The sequence below is a fragment of the Girardinichthys multiradiatus genome, chromosome 14 (genome assembly GCF_021462225.1).
Source record: "Girardinichthys multiradiatus isolate DD_20200921_A chromosome 14, DD_fGirMul_XY1, whole genome shotgun sequence".
In the NCBI taxonomy this organism is placed as follows: Eukaryota; Metazoa; Chordata; class Actinopteri; order Cyprinodontiformes; family Goodeidae; genus Girardinichthys; species Girardinichthys multiradiatus.
The window spans coordinates 41,327,771-41,353,393 of NC_061807.1; the positions used below are offsets into that span (position 1 = coordinate 41,327,771).

The 25,623-nt window shown below is 40.2% G+C and overlaps 1 protein-coding gene across 3 annotated transcripts in view; it reads right to left on the reverse strand.

Annotated features, from left to right (window-relative positions):
- Positions 1 to 3,114: 3,114 nt before the first annotated feature.
- The window catches only part of dock11 (dedicator of cytokinesis 11), a 120,170-nt gene continuing 97,661 nt past the window's right edge, over positions 3,115 to 25,623 (reverse strand). For 2 of the 3 annotated variants that reach the window (XM_047385737.1, XM_047385736.1), the window contains 7 exons: positions 25,495 to 25,608; positions 24,643 to 24,789; positions 23,999 to 24,209; positions 21,758 to 21,948; positions 21,369 to 21,469; positions 21,141 to 21,279; positions 3,115 to 5,244 (listed from right to left, as the gene is read on the reverse strand). In XM_047385737.1, coding sequence (XP_047241693.1) covers positions 5,155 to 5,244; positions 21,141 to 21,279; positions 21,369 to 21,469; positions 21,758 to 21,948; positions 23,999 to 24,209; positions 24,643 to 24,789; positions 25,495 to 25,608 — 993 coding nt within the window. In that variant the 3' untranslated portion in view covers positions 3,115 to 5,154. Of the gene's footprint in view, positions 5,245 to 10,862; positions 10,879 to 21,140; positions 21,280 to 21,368; positions 21,470 to 21,757; positions 21,949 to 23,998; positions 24,210 to 24,642; positions 24,790 to 25,494; positions 25,609 to 25,623 lie in introns of all 3 variants that reach the window. The other variant, XM_047385738.1, reaches the window with a different exon arrangement.

The window sequence follows — 25,623 nt, forward strand, 5'->3', positions numbered from 1 at the left end:
ACGTAGAAACCCTGAGCAGTGTGTGACCAAGCTGGTGACCAGTGTGAGGAGGAAATGCAAGGCCCTTTACCCACACACTACTGTAGGCTGGTTTGTTTTATGAATAAATTGTTAATATGACCAATAAACCAAACAAGAGTCAATTGCAGAATAAGCTGTTTGGCATTTGCAGAGAGCATCTGGCAAGTTTTTCAAGGGTGCTGTGTGCCACTAATGCACTTTCCCTTCTAATCTACTAAGTAAAAAGTCAAACGTACGATGTGGACGGGCCACCTGTCCATCACAGGGTACCACAGAGACACAAAGGACAAACAACCAGGCGCACACATACTCATGTGATGGAAATTTAGGGCAATAAGTCTAAAAGTCATCTTTTTGTACTTTGGCAGTAAGCAGGAGTACCCGGTGAGAACCTACCTATGCACTGGCAGAACATGCAAACTCCATGCAGAAGTACCGCTGGCCAGAATTCCAACCCAAGACCTTTTTGCTGTTAGGCAGCAGTGCTACCAACTTTGATACAGTAAAGCCCAATTCTATTCTACTTAGTTTGGAACATATTTTCGCAGACTTTAACTGTGTATAACTAGGTTGTTGGTAGCAGTTAACCTTTTCTTGTGAAGGTAACCCCAAACCCCTGCACCTGCTGTGGAATGTAGAGTGCAAATGAAAAAGAAAAACAACAGGAATGGACAATGAAACAAGTGGTCAGTGGAAAATGGGTCCCAAATTCAAATCAGTGTATGTCCCCACACAGCCTTGGGCTGGAAGCTGGAATACATAGTAATTAGCATTTTCTCCAATTTTACCTTATGTTTATTATTAGATACTTGGAATCAACAGCAGATTTATCATCAAATCTGTTTAATCTGTGTTTACTTTATAAGGAATCCTTCTTTGTACAATGACTCCAGAGGTTCCAAAGGAGTCCCCAGAACAGAGCCAGCCTTCTTAATCAGCTCTTTGAGCTTTTTTAAGTTCCTGGCACTGATGCTGCTTCCCCAGCAGATGATGGCAGAAGAGATCACACTTTCCACAACAGACTTATAAAAGATATGCAGCATCTTGCTGCAAACACTGAAGGACCTCAATAAGTACAGTCTGCTCTGTCCTTTAGACAGCTTCACTGCTGCATTTCCGGACCAGTCTGAGATATTTATACTCCTCCACCACCTCCACTTCTTCTCCCATGATGGAAATAGTGTGTGACCTATTCATGTTTCTCTTAAAATCTACAATCATCTCCTTTGTTTTATTCACATTCAAGATGAGATGATTGTTTCCACACCATGCCACAAAGCGGTCCACCACCTTCCTGTACTCAGCTTCTTATCCATCTCTGATCCACCCCACGACTGCAGAATCATCCAAGTATTTCTGCAGATGACAGGAGTCTGTCTTGTTCTGGAAGTCTGAGGTGTACAGAGTGAAAAGGAATGGTGAGAGTACAGTCCCCTGTGGTGCTCCTGTGCTGCTGACTACCTGGTTAGACTCACAACCCTTCAGTCTCACAAACTGTGGTCTGTTTGTCAGGTAGTCTTTGATCCAGGAGATTGTTGAGGCCTCCACCTGAGTCTTCTGGAGTTTCTGACAAAGCAAATCAGGTTGGATTGTATTAAATGCACTGGAGAAATCAAAGAACACGATCCTCACAGTGCTGCTGGCTTTGTCCAGATGACAGTGGGTTTGTTGAAGCAGGTGTATGATGGCATCTTCAACTCCACAGTGATAAGCAAACTGCAGTAATCTGGTGCCTGTTTGCTTACTCAGTAAGGTGGGCTGTTTATAAGTCTTACATACCTTGCTAAACTAGTTTATATATATATGTATATATTATCTGTGTTAACCGACCAATGACTCTGGACTGTGGCTTTTTGGACTGTGTGGTTTCACTTTCTTTTACAGGTTCTCCTTTCTGTAGGAGAAGGTTGTTTAATATGAAGTCTGACACACCTTAGAGAAAATGGCACAGGTCTTTCTCGTAAACCTCCCTTGCCACATTCCTTTCCCAGATGCATTACATATTAAGCTACCATTAGGTTTTGTCCTGTTCTAACATTAGGTGAATCACAATTATTTAAAAAAAGGGTTTTTTTCCCTTTAGATTAGAGTATAAAACTTTAATTGGCAACTGTGACAACGTGAAGCACAGGCAGTAGTTACAAACCATGTTGTGTTTTCTACATGGAAAGAAAGAAGAAAGTTCCTCAGAAAGGTTTAAGAACCACACCTAGAAAACCAGAAAGGCAGGGTAGTCTCTGGCTATTATTCATACATTAATCTACCTGAAAGCAGCAGCTCACTGGCTCATATTTTAGATGCAGGTCTGTCTTGCATCAGAACTAAGGGTGTAATGATTCATCCAGCCTACGACACCAGACCCAATGATGACTTTACGATGGCAAGATGAGATTAGAGCTATATTTTAGGGGAAAAGATTTATGTTTTTAAATATATAAGCACATATCACAAATTGGGTTTTTAAGGAATACTCGTTCCAGTGTAGAAATATGCAGATCAGGTATTATCAGGCTTAGTGTTTTAGATTTAAAAACTGTGAAATGGCCCCTTTGTTTAGTACTGATAGGTAGCGTCTTTCGCATTCAGCCAGTCTCCACATTCTAACAAATCATGCAAGTCCTTTTTGTTTTTACATCATGGTTTGTCTGTTTCACCAGAAACCCAGAATAACTCGCTGTCAACACAAAAGGGCAACTATGGAACCTGTTTTATCAAAATAAGAGTCTTAGGCCCCAACTAAACCTTTCCACATAGTAAAAAAAAAAAAACCTTTTACCTTTTGTTTTTAATCTGCGTCTGTCATACATATGTTGCGCCAGCAGGAGAAAGCATCAACATTAAATACGACAAATTTCAAATAACCTAAAAATTGGGCAAGCTAGCCATGATGACTCTTTGAATAAAACAGTTCCATATAAATTTATGGCAGATTACTCCACATAAATCAGGCTGTAAATATGGAACCTGCAAAAACCAGTCAGCAAGGAATGAAGGCTTAATAAACAAAAAAAATATTTCTCTGTCCTTCCTGGAAAGCCACCGATGAAGGTCACTGGTGGCACGAAAATCTTAAATAAACAGAATTCTGAAGAATCGCTATTTTCAGGTTTTATTGGGAAAAAAAAGTTTACAAAGTAAGTTTGATAAGCAGCTGCACATTTGTAGACAATGCAATAAAACTAAAAAGATTAAAAAAAAAAAAACCTTTGCAAAGACTGATTTTGGACTGACCTACAAAATATCATACATACATACAGAATTCAATTTACATCATGACAACACATTATGTACACATCAGCTTAAATATTATTCATCTATCTGCTTGTTTCAGTGTAGCACTTGTGAAATACTTGGAATGACAGACCTGTGATGGTTTTAGTTGAGTTAGACCAGGTTTAAATGGTTTTTTTTTTTTCCAGAAGGCACCGGCTCTACAGCCAGAAGAGGAGCTCTTCATTGGCTTGAGTAAATATTATCACACAGCTTTTATTATTGTAGTCAGTCCTGATTTCAAAGGAAAAGAATGTTTAAAACTATCAGTTAAAGCTCTGCTGTGGTTACTATTTATTGCGTTGCATTTAAAAAATCCTGAAAGCAGAGCTTTTTGTTTTAAAAAACAACCAAACTTTGTTTTCATCTGCATTGTCACACAGCATTTGTTCCCTGGCATTCACATGGTTTCTTTTGCCATATGCTGGCTATGCAAAGCATTGCAGAACTATCTACACCCCCTTAACTTTCCCACATTTTGTCGTGTTACAACCCAAAACACAAAAGTACAGCATAATTGTGCAGTGGAAGGAAAATTCAAAATGTTTTTTACATTTTTATTTGTGAAAGAGAGCTCAGGAAGAAGCAGGGTGAGGTTATAAAACAGTATGCTGATGTTTAAACTTCTGGCATATGGCTGCAAACCTACCAAGCCCAAGGTAAGTCTGGAGGAGCTGCAGAGATCCACAACTCTAGTGGGAGAGACTGTTGACAGGACACCTATGAGTGGCGTGCTGTATTAGTCAAGTCCTGTTTACGGTTTGCCAAAAGGCTTTTAAGGGACACAGCAAACGCGTGGAAGAAGGTACTCTGGTCAGATGAGACCCAAAACTGATGTTTCTGGAATACATTCAAAACGTTATACGGCAGAAAAGTGAGATGTCACATAACCCTAAACACAATATCCCCATGGTGGAACGTGATGGTGGCAGCATCATGCTGGAGTGAAGTCCAGACCAAAATCCAACTAATCTGTTTTCAAAGACCTGAAAATTAGTGTTCAGACCTTCATACAATCTGCCTCAGCTTCAGCTATTTTACAAAGAAGAATGCTAAAGAAATTCAGTGTCTAGGTATGCAGACTGTCCCCAAAGGCCTTGCAAGTCTGACCACTTTTCAGAGGTAAGCAACATGCTAGTTTATGATTAGAATGTGACACAATGTAAAAAAAGTTAAAGGGGTGTAAATACTGTAAGCCATTTTTATGTGTAGGTGACTTAATCTTTTAACCTGGAAGGCCCTGCCACATTACAGAAACCAAGGACATTGCATCACATCTTGATGCTGCAGGGTGTCACTATTAATCTGGTTGTCGTATTTAAACTAGGCATGAAAAAATATAAAAGGGAAAAAAGAAAACATTGAAGTGCAGCTAAAAGATGCTTTAAAAAGTCCTCTCTTGTAGAAATTTGACTTTAGGATGGAGAGCGGCATTCTGCATAAATCCTTAGGGCAACGTCGCAGAGAGAGGACGGAGAATTGCTTCAGCATGGAAGTTAAACAAAGGTTTAATGAGGAAAAAGTGCATTGCAGTCTGGAATTCCTCGGCTTTATCTGGCATGCACACATTTAACCCAGGTTTATGTAGTACATTCTGAGAAATACTGCTCCTGTGGTGTGAATGTCCAATCCATCTACCATGCAATGTTTTTTCTTTTTACCCCAAATTCCTCTGCACATCAGGCAGAGATGCCACAGATAGACAGTCAGCATTGTCGCCATGGGTGGGGCAGCGTATAAGCAAGCTCAGGCAGGCTGCTGCCCGGTTATCAACCAGTTTATGACCTTAAGGGAAATGTGAAAGGATAAACATTATGGTGGGGTTGGGGGAGCTGTGAAAAGACAGAGGGGCAGTGCTTGAGGTCAGCTCAGGTCTGTGGACGTCCCGCTGATGGCACGGAAAACATGGAGGGAGTTATGCAGCAGCGATCGCATCATATCCTCCTGGTAGATCTGATGGGTGAAAAGGAAACACACAATTAAAAGGAAGCCAGGACACACACACAAACAAACAAACACACACACGTTACAACCTCCATACACACTGAGCTGCATGGGCTGATGGGATGCGATGCACTGTGGTGGGGCTTGGGTCAGCACAGGCAAACGAGATGAATGCACATCAAGTGAGAAACAAGAAGCAGGATCTCTCATGTTTGATCACCAAGGCTCCAGTTTAGCTTTCTGTATTCACTAAACTAGGGCAGCAACTGACACATAAAACCTGAAGTGGCTGAACAGCAGTGGTAGGAGAAAGCCTTATATGTGGCGAGTTTACAGCAGCACATGCTGTTTTCCTTGTACGTAGTGAAGCCATGCCAATGCTTTCAGGTTCCCAGGCGAACTGTTGGCTGGGAACAACTTTACCTCTGCAGGTTGTTTACTGTTCTCCTCTGGCCAAATGTAGGCTTTATGATGAGCAAAAATCATCCTATTCTTCCTTTGGGATTAGAGGTCTCTTTGAAGTTGGGTTTCAGTTGCTGTTGGCTGTTTTTGTCTGCTTGGAGTTGTTGATTAATGGCTGAAAGGAAACCACTACAGTCCCTGTCAAAAGTATACATACACTCATCATTCGCTTCAATTAAAAAGTGTTTGGGGTTTTTAATGATGCATTGGAACTCCTGTATTTCCAGAGTGGAACGCTACATAAAAAAATAAGAATGAGGTGTACAGGTTTCTCTTTAATGCACACAGGGTCAAACTTAATCACATGGGCAAATATATGCATACATCCCAACTAGTATTTGGCCAAATGTCTGTTAGGAAACTGAAGGGAATCCATACTTTTTGTAGCTATTTACAAGCTTCTAGCATAAATCTGGCTGGATATTTGAATACCCTTTCAGAAATGTTGGAGCGAATTTAATCTGGTTGGTTTCCTGGCCCAGAACCGGACTTTTTGGCAGAATAAATACATTTATATCAGAGCCACTGCAGAAGTTTAATGTTAGCCTGCTTTAGCTATTATAAAATCAGTGTTGATGTGTGTTAGGGATTGTTGTCCTGTTGGAACACACAATTGTGTCCACGATTTTTCTCATCTGACCCAAACTGTCAACCTCAGAGGCAGGAAACATGGTTAGGATGCTCAGGGACAACCCAGGAACCCTCACCGGTCGAGTCCGTCATTAACTGGGAAATGCAGTTTTGCATCAACAAGGGGGGCCAACCAAGAAAGAGGTCTCCTTCAAAACTGTGTTGGACCATTTGTTTGCTGAATATTGGACCATTTGCTGGACGCCACTACGACGGATCGCCACCTTGTTTTGTCCAGTTGACTCCTTTGTGTGTGTTTTGCGGTTTTGTTGAACATCTGAGAGCAAGCGCAGGCGCGCTGTGAGACTGGACTGTTAAAATAACCTCATGGTGAAATTCACCATTTTCTTTGTCTTCAACTTTACTGCGCTTTGTGTGCTCAGCCCGCGCAGAGTTGGGGGACGTTTTATGACTGAATTGCAGTTTGAGCTCCGCTCCCACCCTCCACTCACCACCACACCCCTTTGTCATATTATCATTTTTGCCATAACTGCTGGTTTGACCCACAGCAAAACTGTATTTTCTTATACAGGTCCTTCTCAAAATATTAGCATATTGTGATAAAGTTCATTACTTTCTATAATGTAATGATGAAAATTTAACATTCATATATTTTAGATTCACACTAACTGAAATATTTCAGGTCTTTTATTGTCTTAATATGGATGATTCTGGCATACAGCTCATGAAAACCCAAAATTCCTATCTCACAAAATTAGCATATTTCTTCCGACCAATAAAAGAAAAGTGTTTTTAATACAAAAAACGTCAACCTTCAAATAATCATGTACAGTTATGCACTCAATACTTGGTCGGGAATCCTTTTGCAGAAATGACTGCTTCAATGCGGCGTGGCATGGAGGCAATCAGCCTGTGGCACTGCTGAGGTCTTATGGAGGCCCAGGATGCTTCGATAGCGGCCTTTAGTTCATCCAGAGTGTTGGGTCTTGAGTCTCTCAACGTTCTCTTCACAATATCCCACAGATTCTCTATGGGGTTCAGGTCAGGAGAGTTGGCAGGTCAATTGAGCACAGTGATACCATGGTCAGTAAACCATTTACCAGTGGTTTTGGCACTGTGAGCAGGTGCCAGGTCGTGCTGAAAAATGAAATCTTCATCTCCATAAAGCTTTTCAGCAGATGGAAGCATGAAGTGCTCCAAAATCTCCTGATAGCTAGCTGCATTGACCCTGCCCTTGATAAAACACAGTGGACCAACACCAGCAGCTGACACGGCACCCCAGACCATCACTGACTGTGGTACTTGACACTGGACTTCTGGCATTTTGGCATTTCCTTCTCCCCAGTCTTCCTCCAGACTCTGGCACCTTGATTTTCGAATGAAATGCAGAATTTGCTTTCATCCGAAAAAAGTACTTTGGATCACTGAGCAACAGTCCATTGCTGCTTCTCTGTAGCCTAGGTCAGGCGCTTCTGCCGCTGTTTCTGGTTCAAAAGTGGCTTGACCTGGGGAATGCAGCACCTGTAGCCCATTTCCTGCACACGCCTGTGCACGGTGGCTCTGGATGTTTCTACTCCACACTCAGTCCACTGCTTCCGCAGGTCCCCCAAGGTCTGGAATCGGCCCTTCTCCACAATCTTCCTCAGGGTCCGGTCACCTCTTCTCGTTGTGCAGCGTTTTCTGCCACACTTTTTCCTTCCCACAGACTTCCCACTGAGGTGCCTTGATACAGCACTCTGGGAACAGCCTTTTCGTTCAGAAATGTCTTTCTGTGTCTTACCCTCTTGCTTGAGGGTGTCAATAGTGGCCTTCTGGACAGCAGTCAGGTCGGCAGTCTTACCCATGATTGGGGTTTTGAGTGATGAACCAGGCTGGGAGTTTTAAAGGCCCCAGGAATCTTTTGCAGGTGTTTAGAGTTAACTCGTTGATTCAGATGATTAGGTTCATAGCTCGTTTAGAGACCCTTTTAATGATATGCTAATTTTGTGAGATAGGAATTTTGGGTTTTCATGAGCTGTATGCCAAAATCATCCGTATTAAGACAATAAAAGACCTGAAATATTTCAGTTAGTATGCAATGAATCTAAAATATATGAATGTTAAATTTTCATCATTACATTATGGAAAATAATGAACTTTATCACAATATGCCAATATTTTGAGAAGGACCTGTACATACCTCTAAAGCAAAAATAAAAAATAAATGGGACAAGATGTTAAATCCAAAAAGTGATTTTCCCATTTACTCTGACTTCTCAAACCTTTAACAAACACTGTTAAGGTTAGGTTTTGCCTACATGATTTTATTTTCAAACCCGCTCATTTATAAGAAAGCTGAGATATTGGTAGATACAGATAGTAATGAGGTGAAGAAATTACAGATAAAAAAATAATACAAGGTTTATTCAGCCTCAATTGATCAGATATGGCTAGCTAAGCTCCAGATGTATGAGCAGACAAAATAGTTTTAATAGGATTCCTGAAGGTTTTGAAAGGGATTTGCACATTTCTCTGTTTGCAGCATAAAATGTCCCTTCAGAGGCCTCTGATAGAGACCACACAGTTAAAATGTGGACTGAGGAGAATCAGATCTATTTTGCATAAAATAGCAGCCGTGTGCTCTCCAACATTTCACTTGCTTGAAGAGTACAAGCTGAGGAATATTTGACCATTTTGTTTTGCACAGTCCCTCTAGATAATCCAGAGTCCCAGGTCCTCCATTATGCTCTCTTCTCTGCAGCTCAGCCAACAGTTTTGAGATAGCAATGGCAGAAGGTTTGATTCCGTGTCTGGTGATGTTGACGTGGCCATTTGCTTTAGATTATTGTCCTAATGAAAGAACCAATTTGTTTTAAACTTTTTCATTACTCTTTTGACATTAGATGTGGGCATGTTGAGGCTAGCAGGTATTTTCTTGCAGTCATTTTATGAGGATCAACGTATATTTACCATACTTTAATGGTATGCCCTCATCTTTTCCGTTTTGAATGGTAACTACATGAAGTGGTCATCTGTGTCATCTTATATTTACAGGGAAACAAAAAGTCCTGGGTAACTAAATAGGAGTTTCTAGTATTAGTAGTGTAGCATGAATTAAAAAAATCCTTACATTAATGTGCTGAATTGAAGTTTTTTTCCAGTGTCCACTTTAGTTTCAGGCTTTATATACAACTCTTTCAGAAGAGCGAATAATGTGGCCGTCGCCATGGTTGCGCCCTTTGCAAAGCTAATTTCCACGGCAGTGTTGGTAGTATTAATGCAAGAAAATTATATATATAAATATATATAAATATATATATATACTATAATGCCAAACGTTGTCCGTCTACTTTTAAGTATACATGAACTTTGATGACATCCTATTATTAATCTATAAGGTCTAGTTTGTTGATGGACCCACCATTTCCAGCAACAGCAACTTTTACTATTCTGTAAACATTTTCCTCAAGGTTTAGGAGTGTGTTCATAGTTGAGAAAACCAGAACTGCAGCGTTTGTTCCAATTCATCCCAAACCAAGAAGGTTGAGGTCAGGACTCTGTTCAGGCCAGTGAAGTTTCTCCACCCCAAACGTTATACACCTGCAGCCCTGGAAGCGATTGGAACATTGGAATTCATTGATTTGGTGGTGGGACTTTTGGCACTATGGAAATTTTAAAGCTGACTCCAGAAAACACTTTCTCACTTAGTGCCCTCAATGTTGCATATCTTTTTAGGTGTTGCTAAAAGGAACGGGATTACCAAGTAGCAATTGTTGAAATATGCCAGCAGCCTGAAAACATAATTGATTAATCGATGGTGATAGTATCAAACATGCAGTACCTGAACTTTTACAACAAGGTAACAAAGGAAAGGGAAAAACAAAAGGCAGTCTGGAATAGTCACTATGAGTGTAACATGATTCATCTGGATCACTAACCGAAAACTAAGACACCAAGACTCAAGACTAGAGAATCTAAACTAAGGATACTGTGATAAATCTGCACATAGGTGTTTTTTTTTTCCAACTGAAAATTCTTCAGCAACTTGTGCACTTATGAGGAAACAGGTTCTGCCAGTGCAGTTGTGTGACTAGAGGCACAGGAGGCGATTGATGGCAGCGGTCCAGGTGTCGTGTTTATAGGCAGACTGCTTTGGTTTGGAATGTAAAGCTGAAACCAGACTCTTAAAAAGGAGACATGTTGTCTCAGATGTATATTTGCGGATATGTAAATGTTCAAGCCTGGACCTGAAACCCGGATTGCAAATGTAATGTTTATTTGAGTAAAGGCGTCTCATTTGCATTGTTTATTTTGGCTTTTTTATACTCTGAGGAGCATCAATGTCATTTGACAGAACGAGCAATCTGATGGCTAGTGTCTGTCTGTCTGTCTGTATGTCTGTCTGTCTGTCTGTCTGTCTGTCTGTCTGTCTGTCTGTCTGTTACTTTCTGTTACATCAAAGACTATTAATCTAGGTGATGTACCTGGTGATTTCACTAGAACAGGCATGAATGAATAATAAAAAAAGGGTGGTGCAAAATTATAATTGGTGTTTAATTAAATGATGAAACTAAAAGGTTCAATGATGTTATTACCTGCTTTTCCTTAAAGCTAAAGGCCAGCGGATTGGAGAGAAGAAAGAAAACTAGTTAGTAAGAAGTGAAACACACACACTGAACCCAATCAAGAAAAATAACAAACACAAAGTCACAATCTCAGTTTTAATTTCATTACATGCTTGCTGTCATTAGTGTAATCCTACTCGCAGGGATTTTAAGTACAAAAGCAGACATTGTGCGAGCTATCTGATATGATGAAGCAAATAATTTGCTTCCAGGAAGCGGTCAAGAGGAAATTCAGTTTTCAATAATTCCTGGATGCTCAATGAACACAGATTCCCGTTGTGAGTCATTATCAGTCACTTGGAGCGTTAAACATTAAGCTGCAGATAGAACAAGGAGGCAGCGGAGTGATGTTGAAATGCTCCAAAGAGCACTTGGCTGGATTTTTATGCTAGGCCTGCATACTTCGTATGTTTGGTCATGTTAAAACCACAAAGTTCAGTGTATTTTAGTGCAGTTGTATCTGATATATCAAGACAAAGTAGCGCACAACTGTGCAGTGATACATGGAAAATGTTTGTTTTTTTCTTACAAATAAAAATCTGAAAACTCTGGCAGGCATTCTGCCCCTTTTACTCTTATAACTCTTAATAAAATCTGGTGGAACCAACTTCTTTCAGTCACCTTATCATAGACTCATCCTATGTGTAACCTAATCCCAGTATTATTCAAGTTGCTGTGTGAAGCCTCAGAGGCTGGTTTCAGGTTGTTGTTTGTTCCCTAAAGATCACCAAACTAATAAAAGAAAAACACAGCAATTAGTTCATAAACCTATATTCCAACCCATGAACGACTCATAGGGCAAAGTTCAAAGTGTTTTACAAATGTAAAGCAACCAGGACAAGGCTATCCACCTAACTGACACTTAGAAAGCCAGGTCTCAATTTACTTCCACTTCACAAACAGGCGTTACACGGGGGGGACAATCACATAAAACACACTGCAGCTTCTGGATGCAACGTGACAAAAGGGGAAAATCCTCAGGGGGTATGAAAATTTCTTATACATACAAAGACCTGCCAAAAGAAGAGCGTTCACTTAGATGTACTCCTCCTCTGATTCTTCTAATCGCACAAAGCAAACAAATCAGCAATAAACTCAGTGTGATTGTAATGTGTTTATGAGTGATGATATAAAAAACTGTGATTTTCTAAATGTGTCTAAATGTAGACTGGGCTCAGTTTACACTGTGCTGATTATTAACTGATTCCTCACACTAGGGTGTCATTTAGGCAGAGCTTGGCTTGCCAAACGCCACAGATAGCACTCAGAGGTGCCAACTGTGATTACTGTGACTTTGCATGTCCGTTTGAAGCGTGGGTTAGTCCATACAGGTGAGATCTGTCTTGGTTCATTTGGACATTGCTCCGTCCAGTTCCAGACTATCTGCCTTAACAGCAGGTGCAAATAAAAATTTCCAAAGGATTTGATGAGGCCTGTGGAACATTACTGCTGTTTATACTGGATCTTTACATGCTATTGTTACATCTGTGACCTCAACAAAGAACATCTTATTTAAAGCACCTTAAAAGCTGTGAAAACTTTAGGGCAGACAAGTCATAATGAATTGATCAGATGATCTAATCTCAACATTCAAGAGGCCACAACAACACCAGTTCTACAGGGGTTGGACAATGAAACTGAAACACCTGTCATTTTAGTGTGGGAGGTTTCATGGCTAAATTGGACCAGCCTGGTAGCCAGTCTTCATTGATTGCACATTGCACCAGTAAGAGCAGAGTGTGAAGGTTCAATTAGCAGGGTAAGAGCACAGTTTTGCTCAAAATATTGAAATGCACACAACTTTATGGGTGACATACCAGAGTTCAAAAGAGGACAAATTGTTGGTGCACGTCTTGTTGGCGCATCTGTGACCAAGACAGCAAGTCTTTATGATGTATCAAGAGCCACGGTATCCAGGGTAATGTCAGCATACCACCAAGAAGGACGAACCACATCCAACAGGATTAAATGTGGACGCAAGAGGAAGCTGTGTGAAAGGGATGTTCGGGTGCTAACCCAGATTGTATCCAAAAAACATAAAGCCACAGCTGCCCAAATCACGGCAGAATTAAATGTGCACCTCAACTCTCCTGTTTCCACCAGAACTGTCTGTCAGGAGCTCCACAGGGTCAATATACACAGCCGGGCTGCTATAGCCAAACCTTTGGTCACTCATGCCAATGCCAAACGTCGGTTTCAATGGTGCAAGGAAAGGAGTGCAAATCTTGGGCTGTGGACAATGTGAAACATGTATTGTTCTCTGATGAGTCCACCTTTACTGTTTTCCCCACATCCGGGAGAGTTACGGTGTGGAGAAGCCCCAAAGAAGCGTACCACCCAGACTGTTGCATGTCCAGAGTGAAGCATGGGGGTGGATCAGTGATGGTTTGGGCTGCCATATCATGGCATTCCCTTGGTCCAATACTTGTGCTAGATGGGCGCCTCACTGCCAAGGACTACCGAACCATTCTTGAGGACCATGTGCATCCAATGGTTCAAACATTATATCCTGATGGCGGTGCCGTGTATCAGGACGACAATGCACCAATAGACACAGCAAGACTGGTGAAAGATTGGTTTGATGAACATGAAAGTGAAGTTGAACATCTCCCATGGCCTGCACAGTCACCAGATCTAAATATTATTGAGCCACTTTGGGTGTTTTGGAGGAGCGAGTCAGGAAACGTTTTCCTCCACCAGTATCATGTAGTGACCTGGCCACTATCCTGCAAGAAGAATGGCTTAAAGTCCCTCTGACCACTGTACAGGACTTGTATATGTCATTTCCAAGACGAATTGACGCTGTATTGGCCGCAAAAGGAGGCCCTACACCATACTAATAAATTATTGTGGTCTAAAACCAGGTGTTTCTGTTTCATTGTCCAACCCCTGTAGGTTGCAATTTCTTATACATTTCATTTTGGTTTTGATGGCATCTGCATGTTGCTGAAGGTGTGCAGCTTTGGTTGCATCAAAAAAAAAAAACCTTCAGACTGTGGTTAGAGATTATCTCGCAAGAATAAACAAGTACAGGGCCAGAGAGCTTTCAGGGTGGACACATACTTGTAGAAATATGTCCAACCATTGCATACTGTGTATTTTGTTTATAAAAATATACCCAAAAAATCAGGAAACTCAGAAATACGGAATAACAATCATGTATCATCTCAAACCTAAAAAGATCCGTTGTTCTATTGAGGAGCAAAGTGACAACTCTGACAAGATCCTGGGTCTTTTTCCTAAATATCATTAGACATACATCTCCTGCACTAGAATTTCATCCATTTATCAACTGAAGTTTTAAAACACCTTTTCCATTTCATATTAGAGATGCATCGATATGAAAATTTGGGCCAATATATATATCCTATATTATTATTGCTGTTATAGCCGATAACCGATATTTACCCATATTATATATACACTGCTGAAAAAAATAAAGGGAACATTTAAACAACACAATATAACTCCAAGTAAATCAAACTGTCCACTTAGGAAGCAACACTGATTGACAATCAATTTCACATGACGTTGTGTAAATGAAATAGACAACAGGGGGAAATCTTTGGCGATTAGCAAGACACACTCAATAAAGGATTGATTCTGCAGGTGGGGACCTCAGACCACTTCTCAGTACCTATGCTTTCTGGCTGATGTTTTGGTCACTTTTGAATGTTGGTGGTGCTTTCACACTCATGGTAGCATGAAACTGTTGTGGAAAATTCTTTTTAATGCTCTGAACTTCCCTTATCTCTCTTCCCCTCTGACCTCTGTGTTTTGTTACCCTAGAGGAGTTGGTCTGTAAAACCAGTATCAGACGTTTAAAGGTTAAAACCCATCCTTTAGGGTGATGTATCAGGAAGAGCAGATGGTCCGCTCATAAATGACTTTGTTACCTCTGACCCGAGGAGGGTCTAGTGCCATAAAGCACAAACTCTTTTAAGTTGAGGTAACACCCACATACTATTTAAATACTGTGTGTAAATGTTGATCAGGGCTCTGCTTCACTGACTAACCTCAGTGTCAGGGTCTTCAAACGCTGAATGCCTTTGAATAAAACTTATAAAGACAAAGTCCGGACTTTTGTTGCGAGTTAATTTCTACCCCACTTTGATAAGAAAATTCCACTACAATTTTAGCGTCACGAACAGGATCTAACGTGCCAGAGGAAACCGCAGGAGGGGACACGGACGCCTGGCCAGCCTGGAGACGTTGTCTTCAGTCCACCTCCATTTTACAGAGGGGAGTGCCTGCCTGCGGCTTCTGGCCGATTGGATCCGAACTATTTGTCTTCAAATATATCTGGGTGAGAAGTTGCTCTGTATGATATAATGTATATGATTTTTTATTACACATTAACCATCATCTCCTAACTAATTAATTAGGTTCCGGAGTTGCGAGAGGGAGGACATCAGCTGAGGGCCCGGTTACCCTGTAAAGGAAAAACAGGGAGGTTCTTATTGGTAACAATAAGATAAAGCAAAACAAAGGGTTTTGCGGGTGGTTTTTAGCAATTTTCTACACCTCATAAAGGAGAAAAGCCAGTCGGCAGATGTCCTGCTGAATGGGTAAAAAAATGGTTCCGGAACCTTAGAGGCGTCCGGGATGGGTCCTTCTCCAGACTCTGTGATTTATAAAATAATGAAAGGAAAAGGTGGGGATGATTGTGTTAAATGTGCTTTAATTTGGGAAGATAAGTTTGGTTTTCCACAGCGTGGAAGTTTGAGTGTAAATAAGTTAAATAATTTAAAAATATGTATATATAGTTCAAATAGTTTAAAGTAAAACAGTTAATGGATGGAGATGGGAAAAATAAAAAACATAAGAAAAAGATTAAAAAGCACAGAGTGCATTAATTAAGGTGTTAAAGAGTTAAAACTTTCCTGAAGGAAGTTTCGTTTGTCTTAAATATTGCGATCAGTCGGAAAAGAAAGGAGTATAATGCATGTTATGAAAGGAAGTGACAGGCAGGTGGACAACTGACTGATAATATTTCTTTGTGCAAAATCTGAACCTATACTAAACTTTTTCTTCTGCCTCTCTCACACACACACACACACACACACACACACACACACACACATATATATATATGGGATTTGAGTGCAACATCTGCGTTTTTGAGTCTGGACTTTAGAAACCTGCCCTTCCCCATGGCTACTCCACCAGAGACGCTTCTTCATCATGGCCTGAAAGAGAGAGATCTGCCTATCTGCTGCAAATCACAGTGTGAGTTTTTACCAAAACGAAACTCAGAAGAAGTCTGGCCCCAAACCCACTGAGATGGACAACGATCCATGCTGTTTGTCAGAGCCAGAAGAGTGATACACTGGATTTATATTGAAAGCACATTTTATGCGGGCAGAAGAGAAACAGGCCGGAGCAAAGTTTGTTCTCTTTCCTGGAGAAGTTAAAGTGGACAAGGAGTGAATGTCTCACCAACAGACCTGGGAAGGGCCTGGTTGTTTTTTGGACTGATAGAGGACTGTGTGACAGTCTGACTCTGGAGCGATTAAGAAACTGATGGGGGTAACGTACAAACACACACACATTTGTATAAATCTTTTCCTATTTTCCGCAACGAAGAACGCTTATTAACCGCTGCTCATGTGTGACGCTTGCTTGACGTTGACAGATATAGCGAGTTAAAATATTATTTTAGGGTTAGAAAAGTATCTTTAAAAGGGTGATAACTTAACTCATTTGATACTTTCCAGTTAATTCTTTTAGAGAAACAAGTTCTCTTTCGTCATGAAATATTCAGGGTCAATTATTCTAGTTATTAAAAGTTATTAAAAGCAGAGGAAGTTACAACATCTCCAAAACTCAGCAGTAACCATGTGTTTCTATGTTATTCTCAGGACAGATCTCATGAAGGAACATTTTTTAAAACCCAGCGCATGCGTAAAACCTGATGGGTTTCTCCTTCAGATATTATTTTCTGTTGTCAGAGTTTGTATTCCATAAATCTAATGGGTAGAGACCTCATTAAAACAGGCTTAGTTCTACTGCAGATGGTCTTCATACAGTCTCTGACACAGTACTTACAGTTTGGTGCAGTTTTTGTCCGCAAGTGTTAACTGACGCTTATGGAAGGTACAAATTCATTGTTTTTCACAGCAGCTGCTGGGATGAGGTTATATTAGGTTTTTTCTTCTCTCTTCTGATTCATGCAGTGTGTTGATTTACACTGTACCTTATATCAGGTCCTGACAAAAACTATGAAAGGTTTGGTTCTGCAGTTTCCTTTTGTTTTCCTTTGGGAAAGGAAAGAGAAACCTAATCAGTTCTGTGTTGCACAGAAATATAAAAAAAACACTTGTTGTTTTCTCTAAGATATCACCAGCTAAACCTTTTAAACCTTTTGAGAGTAATTGGTTTTGTTAAACCCATTTTCCTTGGCAAAGCAAACCTTTAAAATGAGAACGAAAAAAATTAGGTTATTTTTGAAGGTAAGAAAGATTCTGATTGGACAGTGGTTCCACACAAAATTAAACTAATCTGATGTTCCCCAAAAGACTGCATAGAAAAGGCCTTCAGAACTATGGAATTATTTCCCGCCACAGTACCAAGTTTTTTTTAAGCATGTTTTTTCTTTATTAAAACAGATCTGTGTTTTGTTTTTTGTTTTTTAGCATAATGTTTGTCTGAAGCTTCTTATGAACTGAGTTAGGAGCAAAAATAATGTGTGGTAAATTAGGAGCTGTGAACTAATAATTTTAAATCTGATTATTGTCCAAGCAGAAATAATATATTTAGCCAATCCTTCAATCTCTGCAGAAAGTTAACACCATTGTTCAATGCAGCAATACTCAACCTGTGGTTCCTGGACTCCTGAAGCCCGTAAGCCATAGATTTTGGGTCCATAAAATTATAATACTTAATTAAAAGTAGACTGATTACCTATTAAAACAGATCTAAGCCAATGATGGGTTCCAGTCATTTGGTGACTTTGAAATGCAATAATACTCCAAATTTCTACTCTGGGGAACACAGATTGGGGTTGAAGAGTTTTGTTTTGGAGCCAAGGCTAGGATTCTTTGTAATGGAATAAAGACAAGTAAAAATCCTTTATTTTAGGAAAAGAAAAGAAATAAAGGCTCTCTCAACACCAAAGAGGATGGTCGGCTCAAACTCCAGTCTCCTTGTTTGATTTCTTAGGGTTTAAAGATTAAAAGAATACCTAGGAGTACAAAAGTACACAAGGTAATTTCAGATTACTAAATCATAAAATATTGGAACATTTATCAGCATTTAGATTATTGAAGAGGGGTTCTAGTAATCATTTTTTTCCCCAACTCTCACAATTTAAATAGCCCAAATTAAAGAAAATGATGTTTGTTCTTCTTTTGAAACACTATGTTGGAACAAAGTCCAGTTTGGAGTCAAGCTTCTTAGCTTCATATCTGGTTTAACACTGCATAAAATTTCAATGCCGACTTAAAATACTTCTTTGCATATAAAGCTGCGATTAAATTGAGCCAAACAAAAAGAAAATTATAACAATAACTCTCAGGATTGTAGTTATTATTATTACAGAGTTATAGTACAAAGAATTGGCAAAAGGTTTCAGCATCAGTAAACTTGGATTCATGTTAATGAAAACTGTTGCTGTGCTTCTAAATAGTTTGAGATCTCTTTGGATTATGTGCACTCATCTTAAAAAAGGATCCTGAAGATTGTCATAACAAAATTGATCAATAACAGCATTAAAAGATATGGCTGAGAAAACATATTCTGAAAAGAGATTGTTAAAAATTTCTTTGAATTCTTGAAGCTTCAAATTTGGCCATTTGTCTGTCTCTGATGTTTTGTCTTTGTTTTGTTGGAATGAATGTTTGTTTATATGTTGCATGAAACAATAATCCATGTTTAGAATAATGTTTCTAAATCCCAGATTGATTAAAACTTTGAGTTTTCAGGAGAGTTAAGAAGCAGCTTGTTTCTGAGGTAGGTGCATGTTAACAGTTTTGCAGTTGGAATGAAGAAACTGTGGGTTCCGCCCATAGGCTGCCCATCAGAGGTTAGTTCTGCCTGACTCCACCCACCTACCAGGTTGGTTCATGCCTTTGCTGTCATGGTAACGCTCAGCACCTCCTTTCCTGAGTTTTAACACTGTTTATGAGACAATAGAATCAAAATGCTTGTAGTGATTGTTGCCTTAAAAACATGTTTTTGTATAATAATTAAGGATGTAGCATGACTTTTAGATTTATGTGTTTTACTATTGAAAGGTTAATGAAATAGTTGAAACTTTTTTAAAGAATTAGTTTTGCATGCAGAATCATTGGTAATTTATGAGATTGAAAGTTTTCCCTGGTGCCATTAAGCTAACTGACAGTTCAAGATATGCCAAAAGTAAGGAATATATTTCTGATAAAGAATCAGTCATTACTTCATACTTGGTGAGAATTATTTATTAGATTAAATTTGTAGAGTTTCTGCGTAAACTTACATTAGATGTCCATTAATCTAATACTCATCTTCATACAAGACAAATCAGGATGATATGTGACTTAATTATAAGTAAGACTTTGATGAATTGCATGACAACTGAAGTTTGCATTTTGCTGTTAATGAAACTGAATTGCAGTTAAAAACATCTGGATTTTATTTATGTTGCTTTTGGTAATTTCATGGTGATACATAGTTATGTCAGCATTCATTTATTTGGTTCTATGTAATGTGATCCTGGTTCCTAGAACTTTTTATTTTTCGCTGGATTGGGTTGGATCCTGTGCCAGAAGATGGGAAATGTCAGAATAAAGAATAAAGTAACATGAGATTACAAACATTTTAGCACTCATGGAAAAAGGGTAGCTCATACCTCCAATGAGGACTTAGTGACAATGCGAGAGAGACGTTGTACTTTGTTTATATAAATGGTGCATAGCTCCCTAAGACCACATTCTGAAAACCTCTCTGAAAGTCTGGTGTGGATTCTTTTGTGAAATTTCACATCTCCACCGATTAGACCATTTTTGACATTTTCTTTGGGTATTCTGAAACTATGGAAATAATGACCTTTAATCAGGCCTTCCTCAAACATCATATGTCACATTTTTTATATTCAGAATATTTAGCTGATGGTCACTGCGAGTATACTAGGTGGAGTCAGAAGATAAATTCTCAAGCACCTAGGCTTGAGAATGGGACTTTGAAATAAAAAATTAGCCAAGGGTTGAGAAGACTCTGCTTATTGTTTTCACTTACGATTGAGACTTTTGAAGTGCTGTTTGACAGGTCTCCTAGTTTGGACATGGGGATATTGCTAAGATCTCTGCCTTCCACATCTTTGTGTGAAGAGAGGATGTTGTTTTACTGTCAAAACCTGTCCACTGTGCTTTCTCAAGTTTCACAGACTGTGAAGGCTGCATTACTGGAAACAGCCACTTCCAAATTTCAAAACCACGAAACACAACCATCAGACCACTGGCATCGCTTCTGCTTCAGTTAAACAATCACAATCCTGTGTTGCATCACTATAACAGTCACATGATCTCTCCCCTCCAGAAACACAAACGGCAACAAGATGAAAATAAACATCCGTTATTAACATCGGCCCAGTTTTACTTGCCGGACCGGTAACCACATGTCAAAAAATGACCGGCCGATACCGATGTTAATGCCTAGTTATCGGATTTCCCCTTAATTAATAATACTACTTGAATTTCAAAAGTGTTGTTAGAATCTAGATCAAGCATCCACATGAGAGATATGTGAGGGAAACATGCAGGTTTTCACCGGGTGTCCTAGTTTTATAAAGAGAAACAATGTGCTGCAGGTTCTTTGATGAAGGAAGAAGTCTCTTAGCAAACCAAGGTAAAAACATTTGATTCCGATCTTTGATCAACTGATCCCACCTTTTTTTTTATAGGTCACTGGCATAAAATAAAAATAAAAACTATAGTACAAATGCTCAATTTCAACATCTGATTCTCTCCTCGTTGAATCTATCACTTCATCACTTAGATTCCTCAGGGTTGCACTGTATGTACGCTGTGTAAGGGTTTCACAAACCGATCAACAAACAATCCAGATACGGTAAAAGTATAAAGAATACTTAAAGGTTGAGTTTAGATGTGTGGGTTAGTATCCCATTCCACTGAAGAAACCTGTGTGACTAACAGCTTCCAGAAACAGAGCTGGATGTGTTTGGACTTCCAGTGCTGTCAGGTATGAAGGAAGGTAAGGCCCTGCAGGAATATTTCAACATGATCTGTTTTCATAGGCTATTACTCAAGTTACCTGTTCATGGATGATGTCAGAGAGCTCCTTCACCATATCCCTAAAGTTGGACTTCAGGCCCTCGTGATACTCGAACTGGTCCTCCTTAATGATTCGTTCGTTAATGTCTAGTGCCATGCTGCATGCCTCGACGAAACGTCTGTGGACGTAAAAGATCAAAATTCAAACTTGAACAAAAATAAATACATCTGGAGCCTACCTCCGATTTCTTTATAAAGGGAAGTTTACCTGAAAACCTCCTTAAGCTCTTTGGCTTTTTTACTGCCGGATGAGTTGGATTTGCTCTCGTCCAGGAACGCCCTGGCGTACGCCATGGGGCCTGCGTTCACCTGCAGCAAAAAGAAGAATATACCAGAGACTGTTGAGCTTTCTTACACAGCTATCAGAGCAAACATACTGATCTGCTGCCTCAGTCAAGACTGTCACCGACCCCTGAGGAGTCTATGTTAACACTGGTTCAGGCGTCTCTAATGCAGGAAAGTTCACTGTACAGATTTCTGGGACTCAGGCTATAAAACCAGCCCAAAGATGGTGGTTATACAGATGTATATTTATAAGGAGCTGAAAAGAGACCTGAAGCCAAATGTCCATGTGACTTCCTGAACTCATCAGTGTACCTGCACAGAGACGCAGCCCTGCAGCTTGAGCTGCAGCTGGATCATGTCCACTTCCTGGCTGGAGCACAGCTTGGTCAGCTCAGCCGTGCGGGCCTTCATCTCGTCGATGGCTACGTCAATGGGCTTCAGCTCCACCTGCCTCTCCCCTATGACCTCGATGCGCTTTTTGACATACGGGAAAGTGTTGACAGCTGGGGATGAGAGCGCATGCAAGCCGGTTGAGTCATGCATGCAAATATGGCAAAACGAGCTGAATGAAAACGGACGAACAAAAGCATCATTTTCCAGCTGACATCTCTATGTTTCGATAAACAGCAGAAGGCCGATGCACTAGCGCTCCTACAGTGAGTGTGTAATCAGGAGTGCCAGTATCAGAAAAAACAACAGGCAGCAAAAATGCTGGAGGGTGCTTGTATTTGCACAAAATAAGCCAGCTGACCTGGTTAAGGTGTGGATGGATGGATCTAAGCTTCTCCAGCTGCTGACTGCAACAGCTACCAGCTGTTAATGTTAACATTCAACTCTGAATACTGTTCTCAAGATCACATGCACTGATTATTGCACATGTTAAAATGGAGCACAGTTTCTAACAGAAAACGGATCTGATAACTCTTTAACCTTTTGCAATCAGTTTTTTTAATCATAACAAAAACAACAACAAAATGTTAATATTAATGTGCTGCAAGATTATCTGATGCCAACTATATGGCGCTCTGAAAGAAAAAGGCTGTGCTGCTGCTCTAAACCACAGTCACGTTATACCAACAAACCTCCATGAATTTTATTTGGATTTTATGTGATAGACCCACACAACGTAACATATAACTGTACAGAGGAAGGAAAACAACACTTTTTAAACATCTAATAAGTTTTGTGTGCATTTGTATTCAGCCCCAGTGAGCCAATAATTTGTAGAACTGCCTTTTGCTGCAGGTACAGCTGCAGTTTTGCACGCCTAGAGACTGACATTTTCCTCATCCTTTAGAAAATAGTTTAAGTTCAGTCAAATGGGACGAAGAGCACCTATGAACAGCGGCTTTCAAGTCTTTCATCAGATTCTCAGTGGGCCTTAGGGTTGGATTTGTACTGTGTTATTCTAACAAAAATATGTTTCAATATAAACCATTTCCCTGCAGCTCTGGCGGTATGTTTAGGGACGTTGTCCCACTGGAGGATGAACCTCAGTCTGGAGTGTTTGCAGGCCTCCAACAGGTTTTCTTCCAAGACCGTCCTGCAACCTTCTCTGTGCTGATGACAAGCATCCCCACATCATGTTGCTGCCACCCCCTAGTTTCACTTTTAGGATGGTGTGTTCAGGGTAAAGTGCAGTGTTAGTTTTTCGCAACACAGACCTATATGCAGTGGTCTGGTCTCATCTGACGAGAGCACCTTCTGTTTGTTGTGTCCCCTACATGACCTGCAGCTGTTAATATAAAGCCAAACAAAGTCTGGTTTGCAGTTTGTCACAACGTTCATTTTTGCGTATAAAGGGCATGACTAATCATTGTCCGGTCGACAGATTCTCCACCTGGCCTGATCTCTGCAGCTCCTCCAAAGTTACCACGGGCCTCTTGGCTGGTTCTTTTGCACCAATTCAACCTTGTTCTCCTCTATTGTGAAAACACTGAATATATACATTTTTTATCAAAAACCCTTTTCATTTTTATTTACTGGTTTATATATTTATACTTAATTGACGTCACTGAGAGTAAAGTGGAAACCGATTTCTTGTTTGTGAGCATAAACTTGGCGAATAAAGTTGATTCTGATTTAATAATAAATGCTTTAATTACCAGGCCCATTGGTTTAGATGGACCGCCATGTTTTGGCATGTTTGCAGTAGTGGCATACGTTTTCAGATGATAGACTGTACACAGCTCTGTGAGATGTTTGGGATAGTTTTTTAGAACCTAAACCTGCTTTAAACTGCTCCACACCATCTCCCTGACCTGTCTGCTGTGCTCCTTGGTCTTCATGATGTTATTTGTTCACTAAGGTTCTCTAAAAAACTTCTGAGACCTTCACAGAACAGATGGATTAATACAAAGACTAAAGTAGACAGAGGTGGACTCCGTTTACTAATTATAAGTCAGGTCAGAGTAAATGAGGCTGAATACAAATGCACGCCACATTTCCTTCCACACTGACGTTTTTGTTCATAGACAAATCGTGAAAAAAATGTGAAGGGTTTGAAGACGTTTAGCCATTGTATGTGTGTGTGTATAATTGTGTCTTATGTACATGTGAGGACAGTCCTCCTCTTGCATTGCTCCTCCACGCCGCCGTGTTTCTTCCCTGACAGTGTGTACGGCGTCTCGAACACAAAGCGACTGATGTTGTGGCACTTTTCAAAGTCCGTCTTCTTTTCCGGCGCCTCCTTCTCGTCGAAGTAGGGCTTGACAAACGTCACTTGGACATAGGCGAACCTGGAGTCCAGTTCTTTGGGGTTTACCTAAATGAAAATAGAGGAAATTCAAGAAATTAAAATGTGGACGTGAAGCACAGATCAAAGTAAGCCACTGAGGGAGGAGGACAAAGGCATCCAAAAGCAACTTCAACTACTGAAGTGTAACTTCAATCATTTGGCTACTGCATCACATACTCCTCATTGGACTTCTGGAGCCCAGAACAATGAAAGCAGTCATAGATCCATCCGCTCAACCTATCAACTGAGACTCCATGATTACTTCTCATGGAGGAAAAACAAGATTCCACAGCATTATCTTGAACTAGTGACATTTTCTATATCAACACAGCTGTGAGGCTGTAAAGCCAAACACATTATTTACATTCCCTGCTGTGTTCTTCTTATGCTGCAGCTTTCCAATTAGAATCAAAAGCCCCTATTAAGCCCCCTGCTAAGTCTATTTGTTTACTGACTGGACCTTGTTTGAGTCCTGGATGATTTTGACGTTTTCTGGACCAAACTTGTCCCCATAGAGGGTGAGCAGCCGCTGGGAGATTTCAGACAGACCAGTGAGTTTGGGCTCCTTGTAGATGTACTCCTTTCCATCCTCTTCCTCAAAGAAGCCCTGTCAAAGAAAACAAATGTTCACCACAGGACACCGAAGATAGGCTTTGCTTTAAAATGTGGAACATATTCCACTATTTGATCAAACCTTCGGTTTATTGCATGAACTACTGCTAGTCAGTGAAAATAACCTCATCATTAAGTACTTTCACTTGGAAGAGCCATTTGTGTCCTAGCTTTCACTTCCTGGCTGATCTCTTAAGATGTTTCAATATTTCCACTTGATGTTCTTTCCCCGTGTTCTGTTTTCTGAGGTGCACACCTGCTCTACATATAGTATTACTGCCACCACCATACATTACAGCAGTTACAATCCATGCATCTACAAGTGGCTCGCCTGTGAAAAGTCAAAGGCAGATCATCATCATCATCTGGATTTTCCTAAATTTGTAAAAGGCATAGTGATCTTAGTTTATGTAAACTTCTAGCTTTGAGGAAGGCAATATAAATTCTCTCTCATTACTCTGACATTTAGCAAACAGAGATCCTTTTGGTCATTCTCACTAAAAAGGGGAAAAGTTTAGTCTGATCTGTGACAAAAACGTTTTTTCCAAACAGTGTGTTTAAAGATCTGGATTCAATTTTAAATTCCACTGCCCTGTCTGAGTGCACCTTGAATATCCTGAAGGTGTTCACGGAGCAAGGCTAAGCACCATGATGGGTTTTGTCTTTCCACTAGATAAAAACAGTAGCATGTGGAACTTGCCTGCCCATAAAAAGCGACTCGGAAATATGTCCCGAGCAGCCTGCGGCCAGAGTGGATCACCTCCATGATTTTGTTGTAGGCTCTGTGAAGAGTATCATACAGCCGGCTCAGTTTCTAAAAGACAAACAA